This window comes from Gracilinanus agilis, chromosome 3 (genome assembly GCF_016433145.1).
Source record: "Gracilinanus agilis isolate LMUSP501 chromosome 3, AgileGrace, whole genome shotgun sequence".
NCBI lineage: Eukaryota > Metazoa > Chordata > Mammalia > Didelphimorphia > Didelphidae > Gracilinanus > Gracilinanus agilis.
This window is the reverse complement of record NC_058132.1, coordinates 622,077,005-622,092,535: the sequence shown is the minus strand read 5'-3', so window position 1 is coordinate 622,092,535 and position 15,531 is coordinate 622,077,005. Positions and strand designations below refer to the sequence as shown.

Below are 15,531 nucleotides of genomic sequence, written 5' to 3'. Positions count from 1 at the left end.
GAGTCAGGCCTAAAGACAGGAGGTCCTAGGTTCAAATCTGACCTCAGATACTTCCTAGCTGTGTGACCCTGGGCAAGTCACTTCACCCACATTTCCTAGCCCTTACTGTTCATATGCCCTGGAACTAATACATAGTATTGATTCTAAGACAAGGGTCTAAAAATGAGTGAATAAACAAACAAATAAATAAATGGAATAATTATCTTTTTTTTTTTTTAACCCTTGTACTTCGGTGTATTGTCTCATAGGTGGAAGATTGGTAAGGGTGGGCAATGGGGGTCAAGTGACTTGCCCAGGGTCACACAGCTGGGAAGTGACTGAGGCCGGGTTTGAACCTAGGACCTCCTGTCTCTAGGCCTGACTCTCTACTGAGCTACCCTGCTGCCCCTGGAATAATTATCTTGATGTGAACAAAGAGAAAAAATAATTGACTTCTAATTTAATTCAGATGTGTTTTCCCTTGAATATAGTAGGTACAATTGTGAATTGACTTTCTAAAAAAAAATAAAAACCTTATCTTTGAGAAGCCATTTAAAAACTCAGCTATTTGTTTTGCTATTTTGAGACAAGGGGGGCTTTCAAAATAGTAAAAAATATTGATGGAATAGTTACAAATTATGAGAAGCATATTTTATCCAAACAGTACTTCTCTGTGGAGCATACTTTAATTGACACATCTTGCAAATAATGACTACTCACTAGTGTCCCGGCATTCTAGAATTCCCTAAAGAGGAAATTGAAGGTTCCTAACAGTGGCTATGATAGCTGTGCCTGAAACCTTCCAGAGCTCTCCAGAATGATACATCTTCAGTGATTTTTTTCAGTTTTTGTTTTTATCACATTCATTCAGGAATTTGTTCTTCGTTTGTCTTTGATAAAATCTATATGACAAATTTTTTATCAACCCAAAGATATATACAATTTTCAAACTAAAAAAAAAGGCTAAGAAAGAGTTTTAGACAATTTCAGCCCATATTCTCCATTTATAGATGCTCAGAGTAGAAATTAAATGGTCCTCAGAATGTCACACAACAGAGGACTAGATAGCAGAGTGAAGTCTAGAACCCATTTCCAGAAATCAGGTTATCAGTCTGAGGGATTTAAAGAAGAATCTACTCCAAAATGCTCATTTTTTATAAATTAGGAAATACCAGGCCTAAGTAGAGGAGTGAATGGGATTGTCCATCATGCCAGAGCTAGTATATAACAAAGGCAAAAATCACACCCAGGTTTTCAGATTCCTGTCTGCCACTCTTTCAAGTCTCTCTATAGTCAATCATACTGCTTTAAGTTTATAGTGAGTTGGAGCAATTAATGCAGATAATAAGGGATCACATTAGTAGTGACTAACTTATTTTACAAATGTCTTTTCAGAGTGTTTTTTATAATGCAGGATTTATTAACTGGGTACAGATCTGTTATAGACAAAGTTAAGTGTTATTGTCCAATACCGAATTATAAATTCTTACCTTCAAAATTTACAATCTTAGATAAAAGTCTATTCAATGGGCAATTTCATGTCTAAGTGTAAAATTGAAATTTTCACTTGTTTGAATTTGAGTAAGACAACTTAAATCCTCAAGAACAAAGGGCTTCAGTGATTATCTTCTCTAGACCAAATGACAAATTAGGAATTTTGAGTTCACCGTTTCCTGAATTGGAATAAAAATCTACATTTTACTAATACTTCTTTTTCAGCTGGAAAAATTTTGTAAGCTTCAGCAGTGGAGATGAAGAAAAAATAAAACTGGAAAAGATAATTGCTTTAAGAGGTCAAATACATAGCCATTGATGTTGTCCACATTGCTTAGAATCATCACTTCCCAATTATAAGAAAAGCCAAGAGTTTATTTAAAAAAAAAAAATAGATTAAAGCATTCCTGGCCTTCAGAAAGTGACTGAACTGATCAGTCACACAAACAGTGAGTCGGCCAGGTTTGTTTATGTGCCTACCTTGTGCAGTGCTGCTGAGATGGTGGCAGGAGTTTAGCCCACTTTTCTGAGCTGCTCCTTTGCCTTTTCTTTAGGAATGGTTTGTGTCTGATAATGATAAACTGGACCCTTGAGAAAGAACAGGCTTCCCTATACAGTGAAGTACAGCTAAAGGTACCAACCTCATTTTGTTAGACCCTTGCTCCAGACCACAATGATCACCACAGTAGTATTTAGGTGCTGTAAAGTATATTGGAATATGGAGTAAAAAGATCTCTCTTTCACGTTGTTTCTGTAAAGTTAGACTATTTAGAATGTGTGGGGGGAAATAATGATGTGTTTATCCTGGTAACTTTTTTTTTTTTAAGCATTTTGCAGCTTGCACTTTTTTTTTCTGTACTGACAGCCATACTTCAGCCATGTTAATTTTAACTGTTTTGCTTAGTGTTAATTACTACCGTGTTTAAATTTTTTATATTCTACATGTGTACTATAGATCATATTAATTTGGACTTAAATAATAAGTTTTCTAAGGATTTGCTAAAGCAAATGAATAGTGTAAGCATATCTAGAGGATATATTTTGAATCTACCTTCATAAGATTTGTTACTCTTAAGTACTTTGGAAATATCTGAATAAGTGATGATAATCACAATTCATTCTTACTAAAAGACCTCTTCTTGCATATACTTTGTTAACCTAAAATTATTAAAGACACTTGAAAACTGAAATTGCTTTCTTTTTAAATGTCAAAAATTTACTCTTTAAATATTCTATGATTCAGATCCTCTCAATTTGCTGAACTGGCTTACTATGCTGATATTTTTAGAGAAGTCATTTGTATAAATTACTTACTTAATATAATTCTCTCCTTGACTTCTTCATTCTCATTTTTCTAATCTAGCCTGACCTGTTTGGATCTCTTTTAAAAAATCTAATTGTATTAATTTGATACATTTTCAGGAAATTCAACAAGAGACTGATATCCCTGAAAGAGAACTTGTTAGAGCCCTACAGTCCCTCGCATGTGGTAAACCAACACAGAGGGTTCTCACAAAAGAACCTAAATCAAAGGAAATAGAAAATGGTCATATATTTACGGTTAATGATCAGTTCACATCCAAACTGCACAGAGTCAAGATTCAAACAGGTATCTGGAATTGTGCTCAACTATTTGTTCTTTTAAAATGTCATCTTGAGATAAAATCTGATGTTAGCAATTTTTCATACTGCCCCTTGTGAGCTTGAGAAAAAATGAGCATACAAAGATAATCTTCATTAAAAAAAAATCACAGAATAGAAACATGTTAGAATATTCAGTTGGGAAACAAAACACTTATTTTTAAATATTGAAATGCTTTGTTTAGGTTCTTTTAAAATATCTTCATTTTTCAGAATTATGCAATATACGTATATATACATATATAATTTAATACTTAGATTTTTTGTTTACATAAACATAATTTAAAATTTTAATTATATTACTTTTAAATTGCAATGACAATAAGAACTTTAAAATGTCTCGAGTTGGGTCATTTCTAATTTGTGTCATAAAATGAATTTGGTAAGACTCCTTTGCTTATTTTGTCAAATAGTTTGTGTAATATTAGTTTTTCTTTAAATGTTTGATAGAATTCAGTTGTGAATCCCATTAGGTCCTGGGGATTTTCTTGGGGAGTTCCTTGATGGCTTGTACAATTTCTTTTTCTGAGATGGGATTATTTCAGTATTCTATTTCCTCTTTTGTTCATCTAAGAATTTTATATTTTCATAAGTATTTGTCTATTTCACCCACATTATATTTATTGCCATATAATTGGGCATAGTAGCTCTTAATAATTGCCTTAATTTCCTCTTCATTACAGGTGAGAGTGCCCTTTTCATTTTTGATACTATTAATTTCATTCTCTTCCTTTTTATTTATTAGATTTACCAATATTTTATTTTATTTTTTTGTTTTTTCAAAGTACCAGCTCCTGGTCTTATTTATGAGTTCAATAGTTCTTTTATTTTCAATTTTGTTAGTTTCTCATTTAATTTTTAGGATTTCCAATTTAGTTTTTATCTAAGGATTTTTAATTTGTTCTTTTTCTAATTTTTTAAGTTGCAAGCCCAATTTGTTGATCTCCTCCCTCTTGATTTTGTTGATATAGGCACTCAGATATAAATTTTCCCCTGAGTACTGCTTTGGCTGTATCCCATAGATTTTGATATGTTGTCTCCTCGTTGTCATTCTCTTTAATGAAGTCTATAATTGTTTCTGTGGTTTAGTTTTCAATTAATTTTAAATTTGCCTTTTCATGGACCCTTGTTAATTATAATTTCATTATGATCTAGGAAAGTTGCATTTATTATTCCTGCTTTTCTGCATTTGCTTGCAATATTTCTGTGCCCTAGTACATGGTCAATCTTTGTATATGTACCGTTTTTTCCCAACATTTCATTCACTTCTCTTCTTTCTCACTTATTTTTTGGTTTGATTTATCTAGTTCTGAAAGGGGAAGGTTGAGATCCCCCACTAGTATCTCTTACTATATATCCTGGGTTATTTCTAAAGAATGTGTCCATACCTATTTTTTAAAATCTACCCTGTGAAATTCTGAACTGGTCTAGGAGAAGCCTTAATCCTGTTTTAATTTCATCTGACATATTAAGCAATATCCAAGATTTTTTTTTAAATTAAAAATTGCAGTGCGATAAATTTCTCCGATTCAACTCCTAATACATGTTCTTTTCCTGATTGTATTTTTTTTCCCATATCTTCTGTCTTAGAATCAATACTTTGTATTGGTTCCAAGGCAGAAGAGTACTAAAGACTAGGCAATAGGGGTTAAGTGAGTTGCCTAAGGTAACACAACTAGGAAATATCTGGGTACAGATTTGAACCCCCAGGACCTCTAATTCTCAATCCCCTGAGCTGCCCCCTACTTGCTGAAATTGATTAAATTTGTGGTTTTCAGTTATACAACAGATATTTTAAAGCATTCCATGTTTAAAAGAAAAGTTAGTTTACAACACACAGCAGTATAATAATATCAAGCAGTTAATTGTACACACCTTAACATTTCTTTCTTCATTGACAAAGAATTTATACTTAAGGTTTTAGAAACAGAATTATGTCTTCTACTTTTGTGGCATTATGTAAAGTTTATGTACTTCTCCCATTGCTACAGATTGTGTCAAATTACTCGTCGGCCCAGATTTGGCTTGGTGATACCATGAAGTATATGTGTGATAAGGGAACTGTCAGTGGCAATAAGAATAAATATGAATATTTTCTATCATTTGAAGGATATAATTTAAACATTTGTCAAGATTTGTGCAGCTTTATAAAGGACTTCTCATTTGTATTCCAGGGAAATTTATCTGGTTTTATTGTACCACTATCTCCAGTGGCCCACTGTTTAAACTCCTCAATTCTTGGCAAGAAAATAGATTTTCCTATCATTACTAATTATTTTTTGAAAATTCAAGTCTTATTATAATATGACTTAAAATGTTTTTCCCTTGTGGTAATTCTAAGTGTACTCAGTCCTTGTTCATTGTTCTGTTAAAACTTTCCTTCATATAAATAATAACTGGATAAGATTGTTAATTGTTACCAAAAGTGATGTTTTCCCACTCTTGTAAATCCAGTGAGAAGGGAAGAGGTTAAACTTCAGTTCATTCATTTTAGCATTATATTTCTTAGCAGCATAGGCATCCCTTTATATTGAGTGCATTGAAGTAGTTCATCAGAAGAATCATTTGTTTCCCAGGCAACCCAGAAAGACTTTTTTAAAGAACCAAATTCCATAGCAGCTGGTTAGCTCAGTGAATTGAGAAGCTCACCTAGAGACAGGAGGTGCTCAGTTTAAATCTAGCCTCAGACACTTCCTAGCTATGTGACCCTGGGCAAACCCCACCATTGCCTAGCCCTTACGTCTCTTCTGACTTGGAACCAATACATGGCATTGATTCTGAGGCAGAAGGTAAGGGTTTTAATTTTTAAAAAAAGAAAGAAGAACCAAATTCCATGTGAACTAATAACTCTTGGTGCAGTTGTTAGCAATCTGACACCTAAAGTGTCTCTGTGATTTATATAAAATGAGTCTTAAGATGTTAATGCAGTACTAATTTGATGATATATAAAAACATTTAGTTTTAAAATTGATTTTGCTTTAGAAAACAGATTAAGTTGTTTTTAAAATATCTTTTCTTAGTTGCTTTATACACGTTTCATTTTCTCACCATGGTAGTATCTTTTACTTTAAGAAATTGGCAGTTTTTTAAAAATGTTTTCTTCATTAGCTTGAGGTTTCTAGTATTTAAAAGGCTGAACTGGAAAGAGATTCTAGACTTAGTCTGGAATGATTACTTTGTAATTCATTACAACAAATTTTTTATAAGGAGTAACTAATTACAGTTGCAAGATTCTTACTTCAACAAAAGCCATCAAACTCTGAATCAAGAAAGATAAAGTTGGGATTGAAATGAAAATATGACTAGAGAAATCTTAATAAAATTTGAAAAGAGAATTCCAGGAGTCCCCCACTGAGGAAATTAATTACAAATAAAGTTTTTTAAAAAGTAGAAAGCCCTGCATACACAACTCACATTGATTCTTTGGACTGAAATGATATGGGCAATTTAGATAGGATATGTGGTACTAGGGAAGGTGATCTTGGAAGGTCCCCTTCCAACACATTGGCTTAATAATGTCATGGAAATAAAATAAAATTAAACCTGCAGTGAAACTTATCGCTCTCACAAATTTGTATCAAATAAACACCTTTGACATTACAGTACTTATTTTCTTCCTTTTAAAAATATTGCCTGACAAAAAGAGAAAGGAGATGGGGAACCTGAAACCTGATTTCTTTGTTATGTCATCTATAAAAATGCAGTATTTAAGAAACTGGATATTTTAATTATTTTACAGTGGCTAAATTGTTTAGTATTGCTGAAAGAAGACCTTCATGTAAATAAGAATTAAGTTAAATATAGTAATTTTACATTGTTGTGGATGTAATTCAAATACTGGCACATTTCTGAAGAATGACATTTGTGTTAACTGGTTTTTCTATTTGTAGACTGAAAGACATTCTCAGTTAGCATAACTTGATATGTAATGTGTGTTTGTCTTATAGATTAAATTATTTTATTACATATAACTTGTTTCATTTACTCTTATAGTTGCTGCCAAACAAGGGGAATCGGACCCAGAAAGAAAAGAAACAAGGCAGAAAGTAGATGACGACAGAAAGCATGAGATAGAGGCTGCTATAGTACGGATAATGAAATCTAGGAAGAAGATGCAGCACAATGTGCTGGTAGCAGAGGTAAAATTAAAGCAATCTAGATGAATAGCAGGATTGTAAATTGTAAAAGAATACATTTTTATGTAAAATTTAGGAAAGTTACTATTATATGAACTGTCAACAAATAAGAATAAAGGATAGACTATATCATGATGCAAATACAGTGTTTCAAAAATTTCAGCAGTTCACATTTATTTTTAATGAAAATAACAAATATGACATTAATAGTTTAATATTGTATATTAACCCATTTGAGCCCCCAGATGTGGTTCTGAATTTTTTTATCTGGAGCACAGTCTTTTGATTGAGAACTTTTAATCAAATGTCACAAAGGCGTGTGAATTATGCTTGTGGTATGTGAGGCTAATACCATAATTTTAATACGTAATAAGCCTTGAGTGAGCACTTTTTCTTATTTTCGTTTCGTTTTTCTCATACCTGATTGTTGCCCATCATTTTAGAAAAGTGACAGTTGAACAGGGAACATTATAGATTTGGTCACAGGGAAGAAAAGTATCTATCTCTAGCAGGGATAATCTTCATTAACTCACCTCATACAATCTAGTCTAAAATTATCTACCATTCTAATCACCTTTAATTTTCTACTTCAACAAAACACTGAGCTTTAACATCATGAGGTCATTGATTTTTACAAATGGTTTAAATTTTCAAATGAAAGCTTATATAAACTTTATGAGGATGATTTGGCCTATAATTTCAAGGTCAAAGCACATATAGAACTTCATATTTATACAAAATAAGGTTTTCACGCTTATAGTACATCATTTTCGATGAGAATTTTCTGTAGAAAATTTAACAGCTGATTTTTTTCCCCCGTAGGTAACTCAACAGCTGAAGGCCCGATTCTTACCAAGTCCAGTTGTTATTAAAAAACGTATTGAAGGACTTATTGAGAGAGAATATTTGGCACGAACACCTGAGGATCGCAAAGTATACACTTACGTAGCATAAAATGCGTTCAGAAAAATTGATTTCTTCTTGGACTATACTCTTCGCATGAACTGGGAAGTTCTTTTAAATCATTAAATATTAAGACGACCATCTCTTCTATTAAATTGCAGTACTTGTTCTAGACCATTCAGATCAAGCCTTTACTCCCTTAGAGAGTTTTCAACATCAATTGATTGAGCTTCAGGCTTTTCAACGTTATCCCTGTAGAGATCATCTTTACAGTTCCTCGGGAAAATGTGAATGTGCCGCGTTTTGTTTTCAATACTGTATGAAAACAGGAAAAAAAATAAAACAAAAATTTAGAAAATACAGCTCATTAAAAAATAAAATTGTTGGAATTTCATTTCCCCAGGTCTTCAGTGTTGATGTAAATGTGTTTTTGTAGTGTTGCTTAGCACTTTGCGCATTGTATAAGTTGGGTAACAGAAAGATAAAAGAAATGACAGAATTCCCAATTATATTACTCTACTTCCAACATTTTCTTGAGTCATGTTTAATTTAAAGATTTGGTAATAGTCAAAAACCCAAGGATACAATTTTAGCATGTTTCACTACTCAAATTGCACTTACTAATCTAGCCTCACAACCATGAATCTTTTGTTTTTATCTTAATTTGGCCTTTTCCTGTTTTAATTTGAATTCTTTCAAATTAAGTCCTTATATTGATTAGGTTTTGTTCTGCATTATTTCTAGAGGTAAAAAAGGAAAATATTTTAGTATGTATAAATTGTATAATAATTTTTTTGCTATTGTACTCACTGCTGATAGTGGATTGTACAGGGCGGTGTTTTTATTTCATTTATTGTAGACAAATTCAAAATAAATGGATTTAGTGTTCACGTACCCACTAATTCACATATGTCAGAGCACAAAGGTGGCAGTTGGTTATTTTTGCCCCTTTGAAAAGCACACCAGTCTACACTTTGTTATAAATGTCTTTGGTTTTTTTGCAACCGTAAAGTTCCTCCACTTTAAATACTTTTGGGAGATAAAAGGTGAAGCCTGTTGTGCACTATTAATTTACTGTTTTAAAATACAATCTAAAGATGCAATAAATATGGTTACTTTAACCTTTTAATGAAATCTTCAGTTCTTACAGCCAAATTTTATGTTTTGGAGTGTGATAAAGCAATATTTTTTAAAGCTGGTGATTTGTGGACAAAACTTGTGTTCCACAGAATCAGTTTTACTTTTTTCAAAAATGTGCTTTGTACTGAAGATGTACTTCAGTTTTCCTGTACTTCCAAACATTCACAGATGTTTTTGACCTAACATCTGCCAAGGACTATATTTTTCTTTATTTTAACATCAAAGTATTTTTTATTTTTGGTTTTATTTAATTTTTGCTTGTTTTATTTTCCTAAGGCAATGTTTCAAAAATGTAATTGGGACAAACCACTATAGATGCCTGTTGGGTGGGAAAATAGATTGTTACTAACAAGTTTGAATAACTGACACTTGGTTGAATATAAGTACTATTGATACATTTATTAGAATGTGTGTCTCAGAAGATGGTTTCTGTTCAAATTTATGGTAAAGTTATAGCAATTGAATTTTAATCTGGATTAAAAATTCCACATAAATATTTTTTCCCATGCGTCTTGGGTAATAATTTTTCCTTCTAAATTGGCAAATGTATTTATGTTAGATTTATTTTTTCAGCTTATTCAGAATCTTACACTATAACCATTTCAACAGTTTTTTGTTTTTTTTTTTAATTTTTACATGTTGAAATACAAGAGAGAAATGAAAAAGTCATCAACATCATTTTCAGGTTTATTTTTTTTCATCCATCTTAAAGTCTGAAATGTGGATATTGGGTCGTTCTTAATATGGAAAGCCAAAAGTTTTCCATGTCCAATTTTATATAATGAGAATTTTAGTTGAGTGTTGTTAAGATTTCTTAAGAGAAAGTATTTGGGTTGTGGGGGAATACCGAATGGTTGTTGATTTGCTTTGCTTTGGTGTATAATTTCCCTACCCAATTAGATATCTTTGTATAATTAAGTTCAGGTAATACAGATGCAGGTTATTCTATTTGATGTATGTGTGCTTTTATTCATAAGGCACAAAAGGTGTGTGTTTGTTTTTTTCCCAGTTTGGAAGTGGGGATTGGAAGATGACACTTTTTAAGTGGAAGAAGTGGCTAAAATATTATACTAATGAACTGCTTACAGATGCTTTTTTTTCCCCCCCAAAAAATTAGTAGTGGCTAATAATAATAAAATCAGAATTACATTGATTTTTGGTGTTGAAGGGGAAAGTAGAAAGTGTAATCTCTGACATAGTCTTTGTGCTTCTAACATCAACATTTCTCAGAAATACATTTCTGAACAAACCAGATGAATGAAGCATTTTGAAATAGACTGTCAAAAAGAAAATAGTTTTGTGGATGCTACTTGGTGCTGCATAAAAATTAACTATAATATATAAATATCAGGATGTTGCCTGAAAAAAATTTTAGCTCTTGTACAAAGTAAAATTTATCTAACTGTTCTTAATTTCATATTCGTAGTTCCCACAGATTTATAGATTTATTCATTTTGGGGTTTCTTCCCCCTTCGTGTTCAGGCTTTAAAAATTAAAATATGTCCTTCCCAATAAACTGTTCACTTGGATAGATATGGCTGTTTACATTAAGAAAGCAAATAGGTTGAATCAAGAGAGTTTTTATGATGGAAATTATATACCCCTAACGTTCTCTCATATTTTTATCATTATATATCTTCTGAATTACATCTTGGATCAGAGGATTTAAAGCTGAATGGATACTTAGAACTATCTAATCCCATCCTCACAATTTTATGGATGAGGAAATTCAGATCACATCAATAGAGATTCTAAATTTTATGTAGTTAAAATTTAGTAAAATATAGAACTTGGGAAAAGTATTAGCTATCCATAATACATATTGATTGAATTTAACATATTACTAACAGTTAAAAACTGTATTAATGTATAACAAATACCAGAAGTAAGAGTGAGGAGTATTAAATTGTTAGTATTTGGTTTTCCCAATAAAACAAAGTTCTAATACCTAATATTTAAAAGGTAATATTAATGCTGTACATTTTCAGAAGTAATCTTAAAAAGATTACTAAGTTTTCTCAGTCATATAAGAAATGTATTCCAAATCAAAACAGCAGTTTTGTTTTTAACCAGTCAACAAGCATTGCCTGTTATATGTGAAAGTATATTATAAAACACTTGAAGTTAGTCAAATGATAGTAAAATTATTTCTATCCTAGAGAGAAATAATCTTGAATTCTTACTATGATATTTACATAGCATGTTGGCAATATGTTTTTGAGTAATACTTTTTAACATTTTATCTTCTCATTCACCTGAAGAAAAGTTATAATGAGGTATATAGTCTAAAACTACCTAGCAAACAGAATGCAGATGCATAAATATCTCAATCTAGCACTTCCAGTATTTTTTTCATTGGATATTGTGATAGCACGTGCTTTTTTTGTTTGTTTGTTTCCCTGGAGTATATGCTTTTAAAGGAACATTTTAACTCCTTTGTTTTCTGCACAAAAAACTAGGTTGAGAATTCTTTTGCTCAAAAGGTAGTGTGAACTTTTAACTGCAGAGTCAGCACTCAAAATATTAAAAATTGTTATTTTTTCCTTCCCAAAGAGATGAAAGTGTTTGAAAATCAGTCAGAAATATTTAATTATATCTGATGCAATACATGTAGGCCCATCATAAATATTGATACAAAACTAATATTGAAGCCAACTTTCATTAAAATGTATTATATTCTTTCAGTTGATAAAACAACACAAGTTATGCTGAAGAATATTTTAGAAATAGACAGTTGGGTTTATGTAAGCCTGCTATTACAAAATAAGATCTTTTGGATTCGTTTCTTAGTTGATAGAAAAAATAAATCAAGAATTAGCTTTTCTTAAACTAAGTAGTTCAGCAAAACAGTGAGTGCTGAGAAGAAATCTGTCAGCTATTTTTAGAAAATATTTAAGTTGATGCCAAATTTAAAAGTGAATGATAAGAGGAAAATTACAGATCCTTGAATTTAGGGATTATGGAACAAAATTTAAATATACTTACACGAGCATTTGCAGTCTTAACAAATTTAGTATTTTCTACTATACATCCGGATCTAAATCTTTTCTAACTAAAACTACCTTAAATATTCACTTTTTCAAGTTTTCTGTCAGTAAAGCTTAGAAAGGGGGGGGATAATTACATGCAAAGAATTAAAATGTATAAAAATTATCATCTTTATTTATTTTGGAGTATAATGAATGATGAACTTATTGATGTGTTTGGTATTCAGATGCATAATAGATTTTGGTGGTCCCCAACATAATGAAGTAAAAAATTCAGACAAAATAATTCTTTCCCCTTCATGTCTCAGTACTCTGTTTTTTGACCCCCCATTGCTTAAGTTACTTATTTTGGTCTTATTTGAATCCAGCTTAATGACTTCAGGGCTGGGAAAATAAAGGTAAGCTCTGCTTTTTAATAATGATTTAACTTATATCATGGAATTTCCTTTACAGCCACTTTGGTGAAAGTTTATATGAATTGATTTTTGCTATCATTAGAAAGTTGAAGTACTTGATGATTTGAATAAGGAATATGAAACCGGTTCATATCCAACCCAGGAAAATTTGTGAGTGAAAGTCATTTCTATTTAATGACTCAAAAATAGACTATATACATATAGTATGTGGAGTATACTCAGATTGTTCATGTTCAAAATATACTTTAGAAATGTCAGTACCCAACATATAATCCTCACAAATGAGGAGAAAATTTTATATGTATTTTGCTACAAACCCTGTATTTTCTTTTTCAAAGAAGCCCTTTGACAAGATAATATGCTTGTTCTAATGGTGTTGCTATTTGAAAGTGTTTATTCTTATTTTAAGAGCTGCCAGTTAGAGTTAATAGAAGAAAAGTAGTCTCATAAGTCAAATACATTATTAAGGAATTTTAAAAATTAGTAATACCTATATTGATTATTTACATTATTCCCCAAATTTGGTTTTAAATTACTTGGATTTTTCCCGAAGATCAAAGTCACTTTTAAAGAAGTAATACATTTCTACCATTAAAGATTTTGAAAAAGAAGAGACATGAGCTCCAAAAATGTTTTCAGCATCTTATAAGGTCACAGCTTTCAAGGTACCCAAACTTAATTGAAATGTTTTCAGTGTGTTTATTTTGTAACAGTCAACTATATACATTAGCCTATATGTCTGACAGTTTAGACTGGTCAACATTTCTCACTCCTGGCATTGGTTATTCTATTTGATCCTCACCTATCTTTGAAATTGATTTTACAGGCACTTATCATTTTATAGAAGAAACAAAAAATTTAGAAGCAAGGAAATATATATATATAACTTTTTGAACAATGTAAATTAGTAATATCACAAAAGAATGATTCTCAGATAAGAAAATGATCTCAAGCACATACATTTTGACCAGTGGAGATTAGATTTATCTAGTTTCTAGAAGAACCACTGATGTGCATAGCAAACAATAAACAGGTAAAAACAAGTTAGTCCCACAAAATCTGAGGTGTTTGAGTTATTCATGTGTCAGATTTCATAAAACCAGCGATAAATGGCAGCATAAAATCTCACTTTTCCCCAGGGTCCTCTGGAGTGTTGCAGATTTTCAGGCACAGTAGATCTTAAGCTTTAAATCTTAAATTCTTGCTCTTGTATAGCATTGGGGTAGGCCTGATGTAGGCTAAAGGAAAAGATGGTGCTCACTCTGTTGGACATCAGTTGAGAATGGCTGTTATGAGCCACTTAGCTAAGCCTTCTCTAGCCCAGTATTGGTGAGGCCTAGTTAGCCATCTATTAAGGTGGGTATAGAATGAAGACTAGAGGTTTGGCCCAATTCTACCACTAAACACAAAGTCTTCAGTCAGTTAACTGTTTTGTTAATACCTTGCTTCAACTCAGTGAGCTAATAAATAGCTAAGAAATTCCAAATTGGATTTTATTTAGTAGATTAAATGAAAGTATTTCCCAGTATTTTTTTCCATTGTAAACATATTTTTTTCCTAAATGGTGTCCAATTTGTAAAATAGCACTATTTTTAACCCCTTCCTACTGTATTTGTTCAGAATTAAGTGTACTTTATTTTTCCTGACTTCATATTTGCAAATGAATGTAATATTAACCAAGGGATTTGTGGAAGTCATTTTAAAATTCAGTTTAATGTTAAGAAAAATTATTTTTGGTAACATCTACCACATCTATCTGGTAAAGTATCAAAAGTAGTTCTGAAAAGCATAGATTAGAGTCCCCAGACTTGTTTGAATACAAGATATTAATATCAGTATTTCCAAATCCATGTGATAATTTTACATATACACATAAGACTAGAAAAGCCTATAAGACTTACTAGGAGAATTGACTGAGAAAAAATTTACTTTACCAGTATAATTTCCCAGCATTAACGTTAATTTATATTCATTCCAGTTTGTAAAACATTCCTATGGTAGGCAGAGTTTCATTTCAGAAACCAGAACACTAGTTCATTCATACTAATATACATAATGATAATACCTCCCATTTATATGGCGCTTTAAAATTTGCAAAGCACTTTACATACTTTATCTCATTTGACCCTCACAGTAACCCTGTGAGGTAGGTGCTATTATTGTCCCCTTTTTTTAGCAGATGAACAAACAATGTTGTGCTTCACATAAAGTTTTCCAAACAATTCAAAATAATGTTCTCTTCCTTTTTTCCCTAGAAGTGCCAAAAAATCTTGTTTTTGATGGAAATCTTGCTAAAATGGTACAACACACTTCTAATTCTAAGCCTCTGGATACAGGATACTAAACACAATATGATCTTGATGACCATCCACTATTATACTGTGTAATTCAGATGTGGGCTTTTTAGTTGTTTAAGTCCTTTCTGATGTTGGAGTACCCACTTTTGATTACTGCTCCTTATCACTTCTAACATACCCATTTCCATTCTACTATAGCCTAACAAACCAGACAACCAAAGCTGTTTATTTTATTGTTGGTGACTTTGGGCAAGAGTGTCTGGGGTAAAGTGCATGATTTTAGAGTTTGGGGGCTTTATGAAATTTTTTCTGGGCTCTTGGAGATTTTTGCTTCCTTCTAGACTATGGGTTGGAGTAGCCTGAACTTTTGATAACTGAAATGTGTTTGTATAAAGATAATCTCCACCATTCAGCTAATGAGCCTGAAAGCTGCCTTTTGGAATTTAGGTTTATTGGAAAGGAAGGATGATTTCTGAAACAGTTTCAGTTAAGAGAAGCTCAAGCTTTGGTCTTGATTTCCTTCCCAGCATTTACATGG

At 31.6% G+C, this 15,531-nt stretch overlaps 1 protein-coding gene across 2 annotated transcripts in view; it reads left to right on the top strand.

Moving 5' to 3' along the window:
- The window catches only part of CUL3 (cullin 3), a 97,605-nt gene extending 87,813 nt beyond the window's left edge, over nucleotides 1–9,792 (top strand). For both annotated transcript variants that reach the window (XM_044670790.1, XM_044670789.1), the window contains 3 exons: nucleotides 2,896–3,082; nucleotides 7,108–7,253; nucleotides 8,073–9,792. In XM_044670790.1, the coding sequence (XP_044526725.1) occupies nucleotides 2,896–3,082; nucleotides 7,108–7,253; nucleotides 8,073–8,204 (465 nt within the window). In that variant the 3' untranslated portion in view covers nucleotides 8,205–9,792. The remainder of the gene's footprint in view (nucleotides 1–2,895; nucleotides 3,083–7,107; nucleotides 7,254–8,072) is intronic.
- Nucleotides 9,793–15,531: the final 5,739 nt, after the last annotated feature.